The sequence below is a fragment of the Aspergillus multicolor genome (assembly GCF_047715735.1).
Source record: "Aspergillus multicolor strain CBS 133.54 unplaced genomic scaffold BDW74scaffold_35, whole genome shotgun sequence".
Lineage (NCBI taxonomy): Eukaryota > Fungi > Ascomycota > Eurotiomycetes > Eurotiales > Aspergillaceae > Aspergillus > Aspergillus multicolor.
The window spans coordinates 312,213-328,409 of record NW_027395986.1 but is presented as its reverse complement, the minus strand read 5'-3'; the positions used below and the strand labels follow the sequence as shown (position 1 = coordinate 328,409).

Sequence of the window (16,197 nt, the reverse complement as noted above, 5' to 3'; positions counted from 1 at the left end):
ATACAACCAAAATGACCGCCTACATCCTCACTTCCAACTTGAACCCCCATCTAACCCTCACCGCAAAACTTCCCGCCAGCTCTGCACGGATTTCAGCGCCGAACTGGACAGCATTGGCTTCGCAACCTACGACGTCCGAGCCGGATACCTGGCATCAAGCGAAAACGACGAATGGCGCGGGCTAATATAGTTTGTATCGCCCAGTTCCTATCCTGGAGAGGGGTTTATTAGCCGTGCCTAGAGGGTAAACTTCTAAGCCCGGTTATGTAGAGTACGGACCTAGCCTCTATTGCCCTACCTAACGTGATGACCTTGGTTTACCAATAATGTGTTCGTGGGGAAATAACAGAAGCGTACTAATATGCGATGGTACCAAGGGGATACTTTTGCTGTGTTTAGAGCGATTATTATGGTATTTCGCATCAGAGCGCTCTTGACCTTAAAGTGGCACTCCCACGGCCTAGGGCTAGATGTCGACGTTGAACAAGGGCAGCCACAACGGGCTTTGATATTCAAACGGACTTTCTGTATATACTTTTCTGTAGTTTTTCTTACTCGTTTATCCATATTTCAGGCGAGAACTATTTCATTTTGTGGTCTGCTTCTCGATATTCTTGGTAACAAGGGTGACTGGCCCTGGTCTGTCATTGTCGCATACGTATTAAGGTACCATAGCTCTTGTGATCTAGTACGGTCAAAATCCTCACATAAATTCCAGGTCTCTATCATATTTATCTGGTTATGCTCGTCCATTGGATATCTGGTCTCGAAGATCAAGGCAACAATGCCCGAATCATTGTGCACCGCTGAAAGGTCGGCGTTCTAGCCGAATGACATTTTTCCTCGGTGTCAAAGAAAAGAATATACAGAAAGAAAACTCTTTCGTACATTGGATACTCATGTCTGTCATCATCAAAGCCTGTGCTGGTCTTTAAGTATATTCAACAATGTACTCCTACTCGGAAATTAAAGCGAGGTCTATCCCGGCAGTTCGAAGCCATCACAGACAAACTCCTAAGTCACGGACCATCGATCTATTGGATGCTTTGAGTGGTTGACTAATTAGATCCTACACTCTCGCGTTTACCAGCATTTGCATACCGAAACCCGAACTCAGCATGTTTGACTCGCGACCCTGGCCTGACAAGCCCTGGTCGACCGCCGAGCGGCGTCGTCTATTTTCTTATGCTCCCCATCAGGACGTACCCGAAGAGATCGACAAACAGTCGAAACACATACATCTCTACAGCTCGAGTATTGTTGATGAGCAAACAGCGCTCAAGCTGAGCTCCGAATACATAGAATGGTTCCGCAACGCCGGCTGCAAGACCCTCTCCATCTGCGTAGGATACACGCAAGAGGAGCCCGACTCTTGCTGGGCCATACGGGCGCAATTCACGAAGCCCGAGGAAGAGTATGGCAGGAACTGGGTCGCCGAGCTGAACGCGAGGCCGCGCCAGGAGAGCAAGGTTATTTTCAGCCAGATCCCGGAGGAGGGGTTCCTGGGGGAGCCCGAGAACGAAGGCACCGAGCTCGCGTTGCCTTTCTTCAAAAGACGCACTCATCTAACCCTTTATAAGGATATCGCGTTTATGAACTTCAAGCACGGCGCCCGAATGCGCCGTGATGAGGCCCTCTGGGCTTTGCTTTATGACGTGCTTGAAAAGGAGCTTAAGGCGGAGCCAGCTGTTCGTGACAGTGTGTTTACTGCTCGCCTTGTAGAACTCATGAGGGAGCACCAAATTTCGTGGGAAGAGATGAAGCTCCGACTTGAGGAAGTCATGCCCCGAGAAAGGGAACTGACCTAGGTGGCCTGGGTGCTCGTTACGTAGCGAAGTTCAGGACCCTCACAATTCATATACTTGGCTTTTCCAACTACTACTACTATGCTAATATACACTCGCTCTTACCAGTATACGCTACAATTCACAACAATTTGTGGTTTTTCTTCTACCGGATCTTATTCACAGTTTAGTAGACCCAAGTCCAAGGATAACTCGTAGCCATCGGCATTCAAGCGGAGTTTTATGATACCATGCTAAGACCTTGCTCTCGAGATTCAGAATATAGTTGTGGATCTCGGGCAATACTCTCGAATATCTCTATTGATTTTTTGTTTGGACGCTGGGTAGTGAACAGGGTTATTGATTATCAGTGCGGTACCAAAGTCCCTCATCCATTTCAAGGGAATACTTGTAGGGGTAGGAAATGCCGCTGAAGGAAACAAGTACAGTGTGTAACTATCCTGCAGAAAATTCTGTTGCAAAAATTTCCCATCCTTTGTCTAGTTTATTCTTTATCATCGACTCAAAGTAACAGAGAGTACCATACATTACGAACTATGAAAAAGGCATTATTAATATTTGTCCCCTTGTTAGAATTGCCCGGCGTACCCGATCTCGATTTCTAGTCAACTCTTTGTTTATGTCAAAGATCCAAATCTCTAAGATGAGCCACTTTCATTATCAGCCTATTCAAATGTATTGATGCTTTGACTTGAGGGTCTTTATTGGCACATAATTGACAAGATCCAGACCGTCTTCCGAAGTCTTGTCCTGTTGATCCAACCCATAATCGAGAAAAGCAAACTCGACTATAAGAGAATGGTCCTGGTCCACTTCAGCGCCTCACATGGCCATCAATGGAGCTCTTCAATCTTCACCGTTTGATATCGCACCCCTGGCTCAAGATGTCGTCAAAAAACATTAACATAATTGACCACGTGCACCCATACATACCCGAGGACGGTACTGGCATCAAATCATCCTTGCACATGTGGAATCTAGCAGGTGTACATGCCAGCGAAGCGGAAGCCTACAAGATCGCCGTTGACCTCGTGGAATGGTTTCGCAGCGCCGGCTGCAAGACCCTCTCCGCCTGCAACGGATATATCACCTGGAACAATCAGGCGGAGCCCGCTACGTGGAATATCCTGGTCCAACTCGTCAAGCCGGAACAAGGTTACAGCGAGAACTGGGTGGAGGAGTTGCACGAGAAGAGGAGGAAAGGAGCATAGTTTCACCAAGGACGAGATGAGGAATTTCCACCACCCCATAACAGGCGAGCTCGACGACATCGTCGTCGGCCTCATCAAGAAGCCCTCCTATCTCGTCCTTTACAAAGATGTGCCGTTTCTGCGTAGGAAGCGTAACGTGCAGAGGCACCACGATGAGGCCTCCTGAGGATTGCTCTGTGACTTGCTTAAGGAGAAGCCACCTGCTCGCAATGAGGCTTTGATTGCTCATGCATTTGAGTTTGTGAAGGCGCGCCAGCCGTCTTGGGAGGAGGTAAAGTCTCAACTTCTTGACTGAAGCTCGTAAGTAACTTTTGCGTATAGAAGAGATCCTTGGCCGTAGTATGCTTGTTTCGCTGACTTGCTATGTAAATTGGCTGCTCTATATTGTGCTTTCAACTATATACATTCTTTTTAATTAATACACACTGCATCTCTAATTTATTCATTATCTTTCTCTCCCTGGTCAGTATTCCTTCAAAGTTGCCCTTCTTCATCCTTTCCTCCTTTCATATCTTACCCAAGTAGTAGATGAACTGGCTAAAATTTCGTTCGTTGATCATAATTTACCATGGTACTCCAGGGCTCTTTGTACCTTCTTTGAACGTTTTCTTTATCCATTCACCCCTGAACGTATCGCATATGTACAATGGTAAGCCTCAAAGACAGAAACATTACCCCATTGTTGAGATGTACAATGGCAGTACTCCTTTGGCTCGGGAGTCTTTATTTATACGGAATTCCGAAAATCCTGATAGGCTTAAACCTTCCAAGATTCTCCCTCTATTGAAAGGCATCTAACAATGAAGAAGGCCTACAATGAGCATTTGAATAGTAGGATTCCGCCTGGCATTATGATGCACGGAGAAGTGGTGTAGGGCTGAAGAATGGTACATTTGGTCAGATTACCGTCTGGCAACACCTGGTTTAGACCAACTGGTCTATAAAAGAAGGGTCTAATCATTTCAGAGGTCGAGATGAGCAAGAGGAAACACCGCGATATTGATCTAGAGGAAACAGCGTGATATATGATCATCGTTGGACTCAACACTTTTGAGTACCACAATAAATCAGTTAGGCACATCGGACCGCTGGGCCTCACAGCTTCCGCATACCCAACCACCGCCGAGAAACTCAAACTGATAAACCCCATCCACAAAAAGAACCAATATCAAAATGTCGAATACTCCTACTATGCCGTTGAAGGAGATGAACTACAAGCTCCTCCCTGGTGGGCCGTTCGCGCCCGATACAGTCGAGCGCACAATCAGGCTATCCAGCGACCACACCGTAGCAGACGCGGACAAGTGGGTGGTCAAGGTGGCAGATCAGCTCCGTCTCGACGGGTGTACTACGTTTTCCCTCTGCATTGGGTGGTGGCCTGTCGAGGAGGAAAGGGCTGCCGAGTGGTGTATCTGGGTGCAACTTTAAAAAGCCTGAAACGACCGCTGCGGGTGACGACAAGTGGTCCGAGAAAATCCGCAGCAAGATGCTCGAGCTGCTTGATATCTCCCTCCGGGATACCGCCGACGGATTTTTCAAAGAGCCGCCGTTGTTTTGGGGATCGATTCTTGTGCTCGAGAAAATGACGCACATTACCATGATAGAAAACGTCCCTTACTTGATCATGCTGCGCGGCAAGAAAATGACTGAGGAACAGTTGAGATTGACGATCAAGTACTCTGAGCTGCAACAGGAACGTACTGGTGTTTTCGACAATACCCTGAACAACCCATTGATCGGGCAGTTGCTTGAGCGCCACAGGGCGAACCAGGGCTCTTGCGAGGCAGTGAAGGCTAAGATTATAGCGCCTGGAAAGACGGCTGGTGAGCCTGCGCAGTGATACTGCCATGGAAGTGGTCACACCTGAAGCCTGAATGGTTCTGCTGGTGAAGTTTCGGCTCTTCAAACCTGTTTTGATGTGTTTTGCGCTGGGTCCATCCCAGGTGCTAGTAGTTTCAATCTTCAATTCATCCGGTCTTTACCCCTAAACAACTTTTCAATTAGCCTTTATTTGCTCTATATGTGAAGTGCGGTAATTCACTACTCCAAGCAGGGGTCTGTAATCAGTAAGTACTAGAGTAAGCATAATACCCCTCTGCTCAGTGAAAGGTGTCCGTTTCAGCATCGCCATGGGCATGGCGTGAGTGCTGAGTGTACTCGCCTTATTGTCACCAACGATGTGTATCCTCATAATTTGACTCTTGATGCTGAGCGATAAATGCTGATGCTGTGAGTAGCGCAGGGCTATTTCCCAATGCTCGGAGCCCATCAGGTTCATGGTTGTCTAACAGACGGCGCTCGTTTGGTGTCACTGGCTGAACTCATTATTTTTGATCGTACTGCCGATACAACCGTTTAGCCTCTTGATCAAGACAGTACCCCGTAGTCTTCGATTTACTATCCTAGTCCGACGAGCGAGAATCCTTCTAATGGGCTGGAATGCTGGCTCACTAGCGAAGTTCTTCTGCGTCAAAAGGCAAACAGTTGGTCCTTTCGTAGGTGACTCCTGTTCAGGTAGCTTCGGTGATGCGGGATAGGCGAACAGTATCATAGGCCCCGGGACGGGTATTAAGAGCCCTAATCGCATTTGAAATAAGCCTGGGCAATCCTCAGTACTCCTTTGACGAGCACGGTGATTGGGCATAGTAGCAAACATAGTCGAGAATCTGCAGTATCGAACGATGTCCCTGCGTATCAAGCAAAGTTCTCAATCTCCCTGACCGACTTTGGAATTAGAGCTTAGATCATCGGTTATGAATGTCAGGCTATCGCGGTCGTCAATAAAACCGAGCCTGGAACATGATGCAGGAAGCTGGCGGAAGCTCACAAGAGACAAGTTGCACAGGCGCGATGTAGCCGAAGTCTCAGTACCCCGATCAAGGAATGTCTTGTGGGCAGGCACGTCGCCAATGCACTTTCGTGGTGGGAGCAGGGCTGTCGGCGGCCTCGGAATGCCTATCGCTATGACTGCATCTCTAGCTATGCCGTTTGTCATATCATTACGGCGGGCTTTAAGGTCAAATTTATCGACGCGTCAACTCGTAATCAGATCCATTTCGTAACAGAGCCGTGGAAGGGGGTCGCTGCAGGAACTTTAGGGGAATCCCATCTGCTGGTGGCTGATGCGCGGCAAGAATAAGCTCTAAGCCACTGGTCAGAAAAAGCTACGATTGAGCAAGAAAGACAATGAGATGAGACCGCCTTAGATGCCTTGTCTCAAGGGACTTCTGTGAAACATTAGCTCTTCGGCCCTCGGCATGCGCAGTAATCATCTTGAAGATAGATCTAAGAACTTACCTAATATTGACTTTCGCTGTCCGAGCGTGAATCCAAGCGCATCCTACCTACCTAGAACCCGGTTCGAGGATGCTCCGGGGTAAGTGACGAGCGAATGTAAATGTAGAGCAAGCCGGGTATTTCCACCAGCATTATGCTATGCCCACAACAATTATGCGAAAGCTTGGCTATCAACTTGATTCTGCTGGTGTAATACCACCCACATCTCTGAAATCACCACGCCAATATACAGTGTTGTGCTCGGCGCTCTCGGGCGACACAGTATAGCTCGGGGGTATATTGCATCGATTTTATATCTGCAGTACCCTCCGATCGGTGCTGAGCGATCGATCCTCCTTTGTTATTGGACTGATAATCGTATGCCTGGCGGCGGGGATGCAAATGTATACACACACGCAAAATCATATGCAAGTGACATTGCACCAATATATATCGTAGAGCAACAAGTTCAAGAGCTGGATGCAGTGTGGTGTCGCCACTTCGGGATAATGCGCTGAGCATCATCTTTTCTGCTTGCGGACATTCTCGATTGTCGATCCTTGCATCTTCTCCCCGTCATTTGAAATTGAGAGCGTGTTGCTACGGAGTAATCTTAATCCTCGAGTCTTCCCAGTGTTGTCTGGGGATCTGGAGATTCATCGTTTGCGTCATTCGCCTCTGGGGTCGTCCACCTCAATTCCCTCTTCCAACCTCCCGCCTTTCCTGGCCTGATACCTGTTGCTTTGTTTCCAGCTCTTGATTAATTGTGTCAAAAAACCGTTGCTGGGTTTGTTATTCTTTTTCTGAAGTCGCGGGTGAACCCCTCTCGCACAACCCAAGCCGCTCCGCCGCCAACCACCTCGACGCTGCGTCTTCCCAAGTTCCCTCGCTCCGCTGCGGTCTCGCCAGCCCAACAATCAGCCCCTCTTTTATCTACACCTCCCACCTCCATCTTTTCCTCTCGCTCCTCGCGATCGCACATTCATCGCCGCCCGGAGCCATGGAAGGCGTCGATCTCCAATCTGTTATCAACAAAGGCAAGCAGATGGCCTCCAACGTCGCAGCCTCCGCCACCAACGGCACTACCAATAAGAAGAGGAGAAAGGGCACCGACTTGAAGCCCATCGTCACCAGCGATTCCGCGACTTCGGCCGACCAAAAAGCCCCGGCAAGCGATAGGTATGCTGTTCCTCTCATTTTGCCTGCCCCTCCTTTTACGCGTTCCCTCGTAACGAACCGATAACTAGTGTCCCACCGTCCCGGTCTGGCTCCTCGTCCTCCGAAGAAATCGAAACCACCGCCGAAGAAGAAGACTCAGAAGACTACTGCAAGGGCGGCTACCACCCGGTCCAAATCGGCGAACTCTACAATAACGGGCGTTATGTCGTCGTGCGCAAGCTGGGCTGGGGTCACTTTTCGACCGTTTGGTTATCTCGCGACACCACGACGGGGAAGCACGTCGCGCTCAAGGTTGTCCGATCGGCCGCCCACTACACCGAAACCGCCATCGACGAGATCAAGCTGTTAAATCGCATCGTTCAGGCCAAACCATCCCACCCGGGCCGGAAACATGTTGTCAGTCTCTTGGATTCGTTCGAACACAAGGGGCCCCACGGGGTCCATGTTTGCATGGTATTTGAAGTGCTTGGGGAGAACTTGCTCGGTCTGATCAAGAAATGGAACCACCGGGGTATTCCTATGGCATTGGTGAAGCAGATTACCAAGCAGGTACTGCTAGGTCTGGATTATCTACACCGGGAATGCGGAATCATCCACACCGACCTGAAGCCGGAGAACGTCCTGATCGAAATCGGCGACGTCGAGCAAATCGTCAAAACATACGTGAAGGAGGAGGAGGCGAAGAAGGAACAAAAAGAGGACAATAATCGCAACGGTCGGCGGAGGCGCAGGACGTTGATCACCGGGAGTCAGCCGTTGCCTAGCCCTCTCAACACAACCTTTGAATTCAAGCACCACTCTCAAAATTCCCACAGCAGTCTCAGCCAAGTTGTCAATGAGTCGTCAGGTGAGAATGACTGATATCAAAAAGACTGGGCTATGCTGATTAAATAGGCACATCGGAAGCCTCGTCGATGAGACAGTTACTCGGCATCAAGGATGAAGATGAGCAGCAAAAGCAGCGAGAAAAGACTGCGTAGGTATATCAACTACTCAAGCGAAACTTACTAACAACGACAGTGACCTGTTGGAACGAGAGGTTTCTGGAATTTCCCTCGACAAACCATCCTCAAGCGACGACGATATCGACTGCGGCATCATTTCCGTCAAGATTGCTGATCTGGGTAACGCCTGCTGGGTCGGCCACCACTTTACCAACGACATCCAGACTCGCCAGTACCGTTCACCTGAGGTCATCTTAGGATCGAAATGGGGCGCCAGCACTGATATTTGGAGCATGGCTTGCATGGTACGCTTTTTTTCCGGGCATGCTGCGAAAGTAACTGATCCATGCAGGTTTTTGAGCTAATCACCGGTGACTACTTGTTCGATCCCCAATCAGGTACTCGCTACGGCAAAGACGACGACCACATAGCGCAAGTCATCGAGCTGCTCGGCCCATTTCCAAAGTCGCTATGTCTTGCAGGCCGGTGGTCACAAGAGATTTTCAACCGCAAAGGCGAACTGCGCAACATTCACCGACTCCGCCACTGGTCGTTACCTGATGTTCTCCGAGAGAAATACCACTTCTCAGTGGCCCAAGCCAAGGCCATCAGCGACTTCCTCCTGCCGATGCTAGAAGTACTACCGGAGCGACGAGCCAACGCCGGCGGGATGGCATCTCACGACTGGATGAAGGATGTCCGAGGTATGCAAGAGGTGGATTTGGGTGTTACGCCCGGTAGTCGAGGTGAAGGGATTGAGGGTTGGGCGACGGAGGTGAAGCGAAGATAACCACCCGCAGATTGACACCGATATAACGACACTATGTCTCGAGCGACGATTTTCCTTCATTTGTCATGATTTCCCTGCGCATTTTACCACATCTTGGACCGACAACTAGTTGGGTTGTCCATGGCCGCTCCGCCGTACATTCTATTACGTCCTCTAACTCTCTCTACACTCCCCGCCCATCCTACTCATCCTTTATCCCATAGAGTCTGCTTACCTGCCCTGTCCTCCACATTTCGCCTGCCTAGACGCCCTACGGGGTAGCGACGTCGGAGATGGATATACTACCCTGGTTCTGTTATTGTCGCGCGACGCTTCTTTTACGTGTTCGGAGTATCTGATGGTTCTGATGCTGTACGTACGGGATCCGCGTTGTCTGAAGATAGGGCTGCAATTGATGATCTCTGAGATGCTGGACGGACGCCGTTTGTAGTCGACCTGAGGCTTACGGTATCATTGAACATCTTGATTCTCCCTCTCATCCTCTTCCTCGTCCCCTGAAACCTCACTAGGTAACTCCACAGGGAACCACCCATACCGCCCAAAATCCACATAAAACTCCCCCATGCTATCGCTCGTTACCTCGACACCCTCATCTCGGAGAACCTCCGCTTGCCTCTCCGCGCTCCCGGCCCCGCTGTACCCGTAGTTAGCTGGCCCGCACCCCTACTATCATCTCTAGGGTAACTGAAAAGAGAAACCAACCGATGCGAAATCATCCCCTTGGAATTCACCACCCGCTGCCACGGCACGTTCCCGCTGTGGAAATACTCCCCGCTCTCCGCTGAGGGCAGGTGCTTCAGGCAAATGCCTACCTGGCGCGGGCGCTTTGCTGTTCAGCTATTAGTTTTCGTATGTCAATTTGAGAGCTTAAAGGGAATTGATGGCGGAAGTCGTACGTTCGCCCAGTAGCAGCGCGATATGGCCGTAGGATGTTACCTTGCCCGGTGGGATCTCGCGCACCGCGGCGTAGACGGCGTTGAACCAGTGCTCTGCTTCATCTGTTCGTGACATATTGGTTTTGATTTCTCGCTTCTCGGGTGGGCTGGACTGGGTTGGTTTGATAGATTTGTGTTGGTTCTCTAGATGGCTTGGTCAGCGCGGGTGCGGTGGTGCAGGGTGGTGTTTCCTTGTCGTATGCGAGGCAGCACCACAACGCCGTGGACAACAGAAAGTCTGAACAGTCACGGGCGTATATAGAACAAAGAACAAGAGATCCTTATGATTACAGGTTTTCATCCATTTTTTCATGATACGTGATGAATGAATGCTGCTCAAGCGCGCTGTATACTATACTTACCCCGGACAAACCAATTCTCCGGCCTCTCCTCCCTCAATCTCCGCCGCCAAGCCCACCCAGCCAGCCAGTCCAGCCCAAGCCTGTCCGCGATTCATCGGCCTCATCAAAAGCCGACCAAGCACAAACAACACTTACCAACACCGACCTCCCTCTCCACCCCCCAATCGAAACGACCTCCATACAAATCCAACATGTCCTCCTCCTCGCTCGCCGAATACCTCGCAAAGAACTACCTAACTGCCGATCCCTTGCCGCAAACCGAGCGCCCGAAGAAGAAGCGCAAGAAGACCAAGACCGCCGAAACGGACGGCCTCATCATCGCAGATGACGACCCGCCCGACCTGCGGAGCACGGCGGGCCTCGATTCCCGAGACACGGACGAGTACGGGCCTGCTGTTGTGGCGGGCGCACGCAGCGCCGAGTTCCGACGCAGTAAGAAGAGTAACTGGAAGACGCTGGGGTCGGGGGCGAATACAGATCTGACTACGGCTACGCATACGGCTACGTCTACGAGGAACAGCGGGCGCGATGAGGCGGACGCGATACTAGCGGATGCGATGGCGGAAGAGGATGCGCGGCGCGCGGCGGGCGATGAGGATCCGATGGTTGTCGAGCAGGATGATGATGACGACGACGGGCTACGCATGGAATCTGGTGCGCGGGCGGGACTCCAGACGGCGGAGCAGACGGCTGCGATGGTTGCGGCGCAGCAGAAGCGGAAGAAGGCCGAGGAGGCGCGGTATAAGGGGGCGAAAGAGGGGGGCGAGGGCGAGGGGCAGGAGACGATATACCGTGATGCGTCGGGGCGGATCATCAATGTCGCCATGAAGCGGGCGGAGGCGCGGCGCGTGGAGGAGGAGAAGAAGGTGCAGGAGGCGCGGGCGAAGGAGGCTCTTATGGGGGATGTGCAGCGGGCTGAGAGGGAGGAGAGGCGGGCGGCGCTGGAGGAGGCGAGGGTTATGCCGTTGGCGCGGAGGGCGGATGATGAGGATTTGAATGAGGAGTTGAGGGCACAGAGTCGTTGGAATGATCCTGCGGCGCAGTTTCTTACGAAGGGGTCTGGGGGCGCGAAGAGTCGGACGGGGAAGCCGTTGTATCAGGGGGCGTTTCAGCCGAATCGGTATGGGATTCGGCCGGGGCATCGGTGGGATGGGGTGGATCGGTCGAATGGGTTTGAGAAGGAGTGGTTTGCGGCGAGGAATAAGAAGGGGAGGATGGAGGCGCTGGAGTATGAGTGGCAGATGGATGAATAGTGGAGGTGATGCTATATTGTCGTGCTGGACACGAATGTAAATCTATGCTTCTATGCTTCTACGGATAGAGATAACGACCATACAAGAGCCTCGGCCATGACAGCCCTTGGAGGTTGTACAACCTTAATCCCGCGAGAGCTTCAAATGCCGTCATCGAGCAGCAAGTAGCCCGTCGTAGCGCGGTATTTATCTAGGACGCGAGGGAAGCGCTGCACCACGGCCTGGCCGTGGTAAGCTTACATCAAACTTCCGGTCCAAGAACTACTCCGTACGGAATCCAAGACGTGATTGCACGGCGCAGGTGACAGTGATCAGCTGCAGCGAGAATGAGACGCATGATAAGACTAGCCTCCGAGGGAATGCAAATCGCATCATCCACCACCGCATGACATCACCCGGCAAGTGACAAGCGATAGCAGAGAACGTGCCTGGCCTAGCCTGGGGCTATGGCTGATCTGAGGATGGCTGCGACAAAGCCTCGGGACCCTCGGCTGGATTGTACGGAAAAGGAGGGGACGAAAATAGAGTCCGTCCGTCATCGAATTCTCGGGATGAGGGGAAGGTGCGCGATCGATAGGCCACTGCAGTTCGTTATCAGTCGCAGTATCATGGCTGGATGACAGCACCTGCCGCAATCAGCATCGCCTCCTCTTGTCTCGCCCGCCCGGACCTCTTGCTTGGTGATGATGGAGGTTCTGGTCATGGTCATGATAAAGCCTAAACTTCCGGGCTGACTGCCTCGATGGTCCCTGGCCCTGACTTTGCCAAACAAGGTCCCCGACTTCAGTGCTGGGACCCTTTGACCTAGAGCCTTCCTCTTTCTTCGACCTGTTACCCCTTTGTTCTACGCATTTACGGCACTGGGGTGACTGGCTCCTTTGTGACTCACCCGATCTATACCGTCGCAAACGCCGTTCCTACTGAGCCTCCCTCGTTACTCATACCTCTACCGTCCGTCCTCATCCTGCGCCGTACCTCTTTCTCCTGTGTCATCGGCTGTTACCTAGTTCAGGTGCTTTCCTACTGAGAACCTACAAGACCAACTACGTCTCGCTGTTATACTACTTTATCTACTTCAACCTCTACTCTTGTAAACCACCACGCCGCCATGTCTGGCTCGTTTGACAACAGCGACTTGCGCCAGGCTGGCACGGCGGCCAAGCGAGTTAACGACCACAAAGCCAAATGGGTCCATGGCGGTCGATCCGCGCGCCCCGGCCATTCCCTTCTTGACGATGTCCTCCCTATAACCCGTCCCGCAAAGCAGCAGTCGTACGTATCCAGCCCCCTGAGGTATCTTCCATCATCGCTAACAAGGTAGAACATCGTGGAGCCGACGGCAGCGAACGCGCGACACCCAACACAACACCACCCTTGCAAAGCTCGATCTCCGAAACGACGTACGCGAGGCTCTCGACGAGGGTACTTCCGAATCGTCCGGCGTAGAGGATCACGGCAATCTCCCAGTGACAACGACCATGCCCGAGGTGTTCCACGCCGAAGGCCCAGTCGATCTATACGAGGTGACGGGACAGATGCTCTTCAACGACGTTATCGATAAAGCGGTCGAGAAATTCGAAGTGAAGGAGACCGAGAAGCTGGTCAAGGAGTACGAGTTCATCACCCGCGAGAGCGAGGTGTCCATCGGCTACCTTGCAGACGAGGACGACTTTGAGCTCGTTGACCATGTGAAACTTTGACGATCCACATTCTTCTTCTTTCCTCGCGCGAGCGTTTTGTATTACCAGCGACCGACGGGGTTGGGCTAGAGCTTTTGATTTGCATTAGATGATTGCGGAGTCTTTTGGCGCTTGTCGACGCATGCTGCGCTGTTGATTTTGGCGGTCATTTGGCGGGCAGCATCGGCTGTTTCGGACTGCACATGTATTGGATATTATTATCGATCAGAATGAACGTATATACATAGCCATGGCTTGCAGCGCAAAGTTCGTAGAGGGTACGGTAGTGGAGAGCCGGAGTTGGGGAGGAGCGCGAAATGAGGGGAAGCGATCGCTGCCTCAGCTCCGACCACGAAACGAACGGTCTGGACTTTCTGCCGACGCTGTTGTGACTTGCTCAAAAACAAATGATCAGCTGTTGTCATCAGAGTAAATCCATCTCTTACTTGAGAATATTCAGAAGGTAAGTTGGGAGCGATGTGAATGCAGTTACTGGGCTGGCTGGATTGTTTACAAACAAAGGAACGGAAAAAGTCTGGATCCCTGAAATCCTCCGCAGATCAACTTCGTCCACTCCGCACTCGCACGTCCATCACCCATCTTTTGATTTGTCTTCGACTCACCGTCGGCATCCATTTCTCGTCATGGATAAACGAACTGCTGAAAGTCCGATGGACTTCGAGTGGCAGTCGAGAGCCCCCGGAGATGTGACCTCGCCGTTCTACCAGCTCAGCATGCAGCACGACAACCAGAAGAAGCGTAAGTTTTTCATCAACCGTCAACACATCGCAGCCTTCAAGCTCACCATCACAGGCTCACACAATGTATTCGACTCCCCTGAAAAGAGACAGATGCCCGCCCTCCGCGAACCAAACTCCCAGCCCTTCCTCTTTTCGCAAACGAGAACACAAGCACCCGGGACGCCGAAAGCCGCATTCGCTCAGTCTGCTTTCATGACGCCGCGCAAATTCGATCTCGACTTCTCGTCCGGCGCCGAGAACTTTTCGTCTCCCGAGAATGCGGATAACGATGATACTCCCGAGCAACCCACAAAGACTGGCCACCGAAATTCGCTTTTCGGAATGTATGGACGTTTTGCGCCAAGTCCCGGAAGAGGCGAGATCCCACGACTGAGTCACTATTCCAATGCGGCCGCACGACGCGTCCAAAAGAGGCGGCTGCGAAATAAGGCGCTGGATTTACAAGTGCACAGGGATAGCGATGACGAGAGCGATCGGCCGAACAGCAGCGAAGGGAACAGCAAGACGAAAGGTCTGAAGCCTAGAGAGCAGGCGTCGCCAACATCCTCGTTTAAGAAGTTCTTTACGTTAGTGGAAGCCCATCCCAACGTCCCTAACATCTTGTCATGGTGGGCGCAGCTCGCTCTCAACTTCTTCATTTTCTTCATGGCCGGCTACGTTATCTGGGCTATTGTGTGGACTATACGGTCAGAGTTTGATCAAGCAGCACAGGCTGCGTCGGATGATATCTTGGCGGAAATGGCGGCCTGCGCAAAGGACTACGTTGACAACAGATGCGGCGGAGGGGATCGACTGCCGGCTCTAGAAACCGTTTGTTCCAACTGGGAGCGATGTATGAACCGCGACCCGGCCAAAGTTGGGCGGGCCAAGGTGTCGGCCAACACCATGGCGAGCATTATCAACAGCTTCTTCGACCAACTCAGCTGGAAAGCTATTGTGAGTCGATCTCGATCAGCAAGGATTCAGCACCAAGCTAACATTCCCAGTCGTTCTTTCTCGCTACTATAGCGACCGTCACCGCCGTCAGCAACTGGTCATTGAATTCTTTTAGAAGTCGGTACAATCACGACTACGCTCCTCCACCTCCGGAGTACCAGCGACAGCCATCCGGCCAGCATCATACGATACCTCCACAGTTCTTGGGGCAACAATCCCAGTTCGGATATGCAACGCAACGTCAGGATAATATATCGGGGGTAGATAAGCAGGACGTGCCCCTGCTCCTCGACCATCCCCAAGCAATGAATATCACCGACCGTAGCCGGGAGAGGTCCAGGAACCCCCGCACTCCGAGCCCCGTCAAACGTGGGAGAAAGCTTCTCTGATTCCATGCACTTCTTCAAGCATCAGCGACCGGACCAGGCGTTTTTTTTTTTTTTTTTTTTTTTTTTTCTTGTATCGTCGGCATATTTTCTCTTGCTTTTGGGGGAATAGAATTCGGCTTCAGGAATCAGGAGGGTCACGTCATGATGGCATTTTTTTTGTACATATACAGCTGCATTGACTGAAATTAGCCGGCTTGTTTGCTTTGCATGAGATCTGGAGCAGTAGGAACATTCTGGAGGGCTACACTAACCCTGTATGAGTTACCCGGCCACCAGGGTTCTGCAGGTTGGTCGCATCACGGACTACAAAAGTGGGATATAGATTGGATGGCAGGTCCTCGTGGGCTAGACCCCGTGCCTAGCCGATAGCAAGGGACTCGGCGTGGAGTCAACTATCAACACCTGCAGCGGATATCGACTACCTATCGATGCGAGCTGATGCAAGTCAATGTTTAATTCTGTCCTGCGCGAAGGCTGATCCAAGAGCTGAACTTATGCAGGTCGTGCTCGCGGTCGCCTTCCAAACCGGACGTTTCCCCCTGTGGCGGTTGTGACTCGCTGGACATAAAGACGAATGAATCCCATCTACCTCAACAAAAGACGCAAAGAAACTAATGCCGACATGACGATTGTATTTTGTGTGATCGCTGTGGTTACATGGCTTTTGGGCCAAGAAC

The 16,197-nt window shown here is 51.6% G+C and overlaps 9 protein-coding genes across 9 annotated transcripts; 7 read left to right on the top strand and 2 right to left on the bottom strand.

Moving 5' to 3' along the window:
* Nucleotides 1–1,118: 1,118 nt before the first annotated feature.
* Nucleotides 1,119–1,808, top strand: BDW74DRAFT_182460 (uncharacterized protein; the record flags this gene model as incomplete). The annotated part of the gene is made up of 1 exon (XM_073730260.1): nt 1,119–1,808. The coding sequence occupies one exon, from the start codon at nt 1,119–1,121 to the stop codon at nt 1,806–1,808; it is 690 nt and encodes a 229-aa protein (XP_073579604.1).
* Nucleotides 1,809–2,689: 881 nt separating this feature from the next.
* BDW74DRAFT_182459 (uncharacterized protein) lies at nt 2,690–3,182 on the top strand (the record flags this gene model as incomplete). Its single annotated transcript, XM_073730259.1, has 2 exons — nt 2,690–2,977; nt 3,027–3,182. 2 exons carry the CDS (start codon nt 2,690–2,692, stop codon nt 3,180–3,182), a joined length of 444 nt encoding a protein of 147 aa, XP_073579603.1.
* A 736-nt stretch (nt 3,183–3,918) lies between these two features.
* BDW74DRAFT_91278 (uncharacterized protein) lies at nt 3,919–4,963 on the top strand. The gene has a single exon (XM_073734063.1). It carries the CDS (start codon nt 4,042–4,044, stop codon nt 4,600–4,602), a length of 561 nt encoding a protein of 186 aa, XP_073579602.1. The 5' UTR covers nt 3,919–4,041; the 3' UTR covers nt 4,603–4,963.
* A 2,329-nt stretch (nt 4,964–7,292) lies between these two features.
* Nucleotides 7,293–9,364, top strand: BDW74DRAFT_188070 (serine/threonine-protein kinase; the record flags this gene model as incomplete). The annotated part of the gene is made up of 5 exons (XM_073731635.1): nt 7,293–7,471; nt 7,540–8,318; nt 8,366–8,447; nt 8,492–8,720; nt 8,768–9,364. The coding sequence occupies 5 exons, from the start codon at nt 7,293–7,295 to the stop codon at nt 9,203–9,205; spliced, it is 1,707 nt and encodes a 568-aa protein (XP_073579601.1). The 3' UTR covers nt 9,206–9,364.
* Nucleotides 9,365–9,430: 66 nt separating this feature from the next.
* BDW74DRAFT_91263 (MGMT family protein) lies at nt 9,431–10,376 on the bottom strand. The gene is made up of 3 exons (XM_073734062.1): nt 10,102–10,376; nt 9,908–10,034; nt 9,431–9,839 (listed from the first exon to the last, which is right to left on the bottom strand). The coding sequence occupies exons 1-3, from the start codon at nt 10,214–10,216 to the stop codon at nt 9,656–9,658; spliced, it is 426 nt and encodes a 141-aa protein (XP_073579600.1). The 5' UTR covers nt 10,217–10,376; the 3' UTR covers nt 9,431–9,655.
* Nucleotides 10,377–10,551: 175 nt separating this feature from the next.
* BDW74DRAFT_161241 (uncharacterized protein) lies at nt 10,552–11,343 on the bottom strand. Its single transcript, XM_073725759.1, has one exon. The coding sequence runs from the start codon at nt 11,326–11,328 to the stop codon at nt 10,732–10,734; it is 597 nt and encodes a 198-aa protein (XP_073579599.1). The 5' UTR covers nt 11,329–11,343; the 3' UTR covers nt 10,552–10,731.
* cwc26 (putative cell cycle control protein (Cwf26)) lies at nt 11,338–11,989 on the top strand (the record flags this gene model as incomplete). Its single annotated transcript, XM_073725758.1, has 1 exon — nt 11,338–11,989. A coding segment is annotated over exon 1 (353 nt), but the record flags the coding sequence as incomplete, so codon positions are not given.
* Nucleotides 11,990–12,619: 630 nt separating this feature from the next.
* On the top strand, nt 12,620–13,554 carry BDW74DRAFT_91238 (uncharacterized protein). Its single transcript, XM_073734061.1, has 2 exons — nt 12,620–13,027; nt 13,077–13,554. Exons 1-2 carry the CDS (start codon nt 12,864–12,866, stop codon nt 13,453–13,455), a joined length of 543 nt encoding a protein of 180 aa, XP_073579597.1. The 5' UTR covers nt 12,620–12,863; the 3' UTR covers nt 13,456–13,554.
* A 415-nt stretch (nt 13,555–13,969) lies between these two features.
* BDW74DRAFT_91233 (putative nuclear envelope protein Brr6) lies at nt 13,970–15,624 on the top strand. The gene is made up of 3 exons (XM_073734060.1): nt 13,970–14,193; nt 14,248–15,131; nt 15,182–15,624. The coding sequence occupies exons 1-3, from the start codon at nt 14,079–14,081 to the stop codon at nt 15,518–15,520; spliced, it is 1,338 nt and encodes a 445-aa protein (XP_073579596.1). The 5' UTR covers nt 13,970–14,078; the 3' UTR covers nt 15,521–15,624.
* The last annotated feature ends 573 nt before the right edge of the window (nt 15,625–16,197 follow it).

Coding starts and splice junctions, on each gene's coding strand:
- BDW74DRAFT_91278 (XM_073734063.1), top strand. CDS start 4,042: ATGATCATCGTTGGACTCAACACTTTTGAGTACCACAATAAATCAGTT.
- BDW74DRAFT_91263 (XM_073734062.1), bottom strand. CDS start 10,216: ATGTCACGAACAGATGAAGCAGAGCACTGGTTCAACGCCGTCTACGCC. Junction 10,035..10,101: donor CGCGCTGCTACTGGGCGAAC/GTACGACTTCCG, acceptor ATAGCTGAACAG/CAAAGCGCCCGCGCCAGGTA. Junction 9,840..9,907: donor AAGGGGATGATTTCGCATCG/GTTGGTTTCTCT, acceptor CTACGGGTACAG/CGGGGCCGGGAGCGCGGAGA.
- BDW74DRAFT_161241 (XM_073725759.1), bottom strand. CDS start 11,328: ATGGCGACATTGATGATCCGCCCCGACGCATCACGGTATATCGTCTCC.
- BDW74DRAFT_91238 (XM_073734061.1), top strand. CDS start 12,864: ATGTCTGGCTCGTTTGACAACAGCGACTTGCGCCAGGCTGGCACGGCG. Junction 13,028..13,076: donor CGTCCCGCAAAGCAGCAGTC/GTACGTATCCAG, acceptor CTAACAAGGTAG/AACATCGTGGAGCCGACGGC.
- BDW74DRAFT_91233 (XM_073734060.1), top strand. CDS start 14,079: ATGGATAAACGAACTGCTGAAAGTCCGATGGACTTCGAGTGGCAGTCG. Junction 14,194..14,247: donor GCACGACAACCAGAAGAAGC/GTAAGTTTTTCA, acceptor TCACCATCACAG/GCTCACACAATGTATTCGAC. Junction 15,132..15,181: donor AACTCAGCTGGAAAGCTATT/GTGAGTCGATCT, acceptor TAACATTCCCAG/TCGTTCTTTCTCGCTACTAT.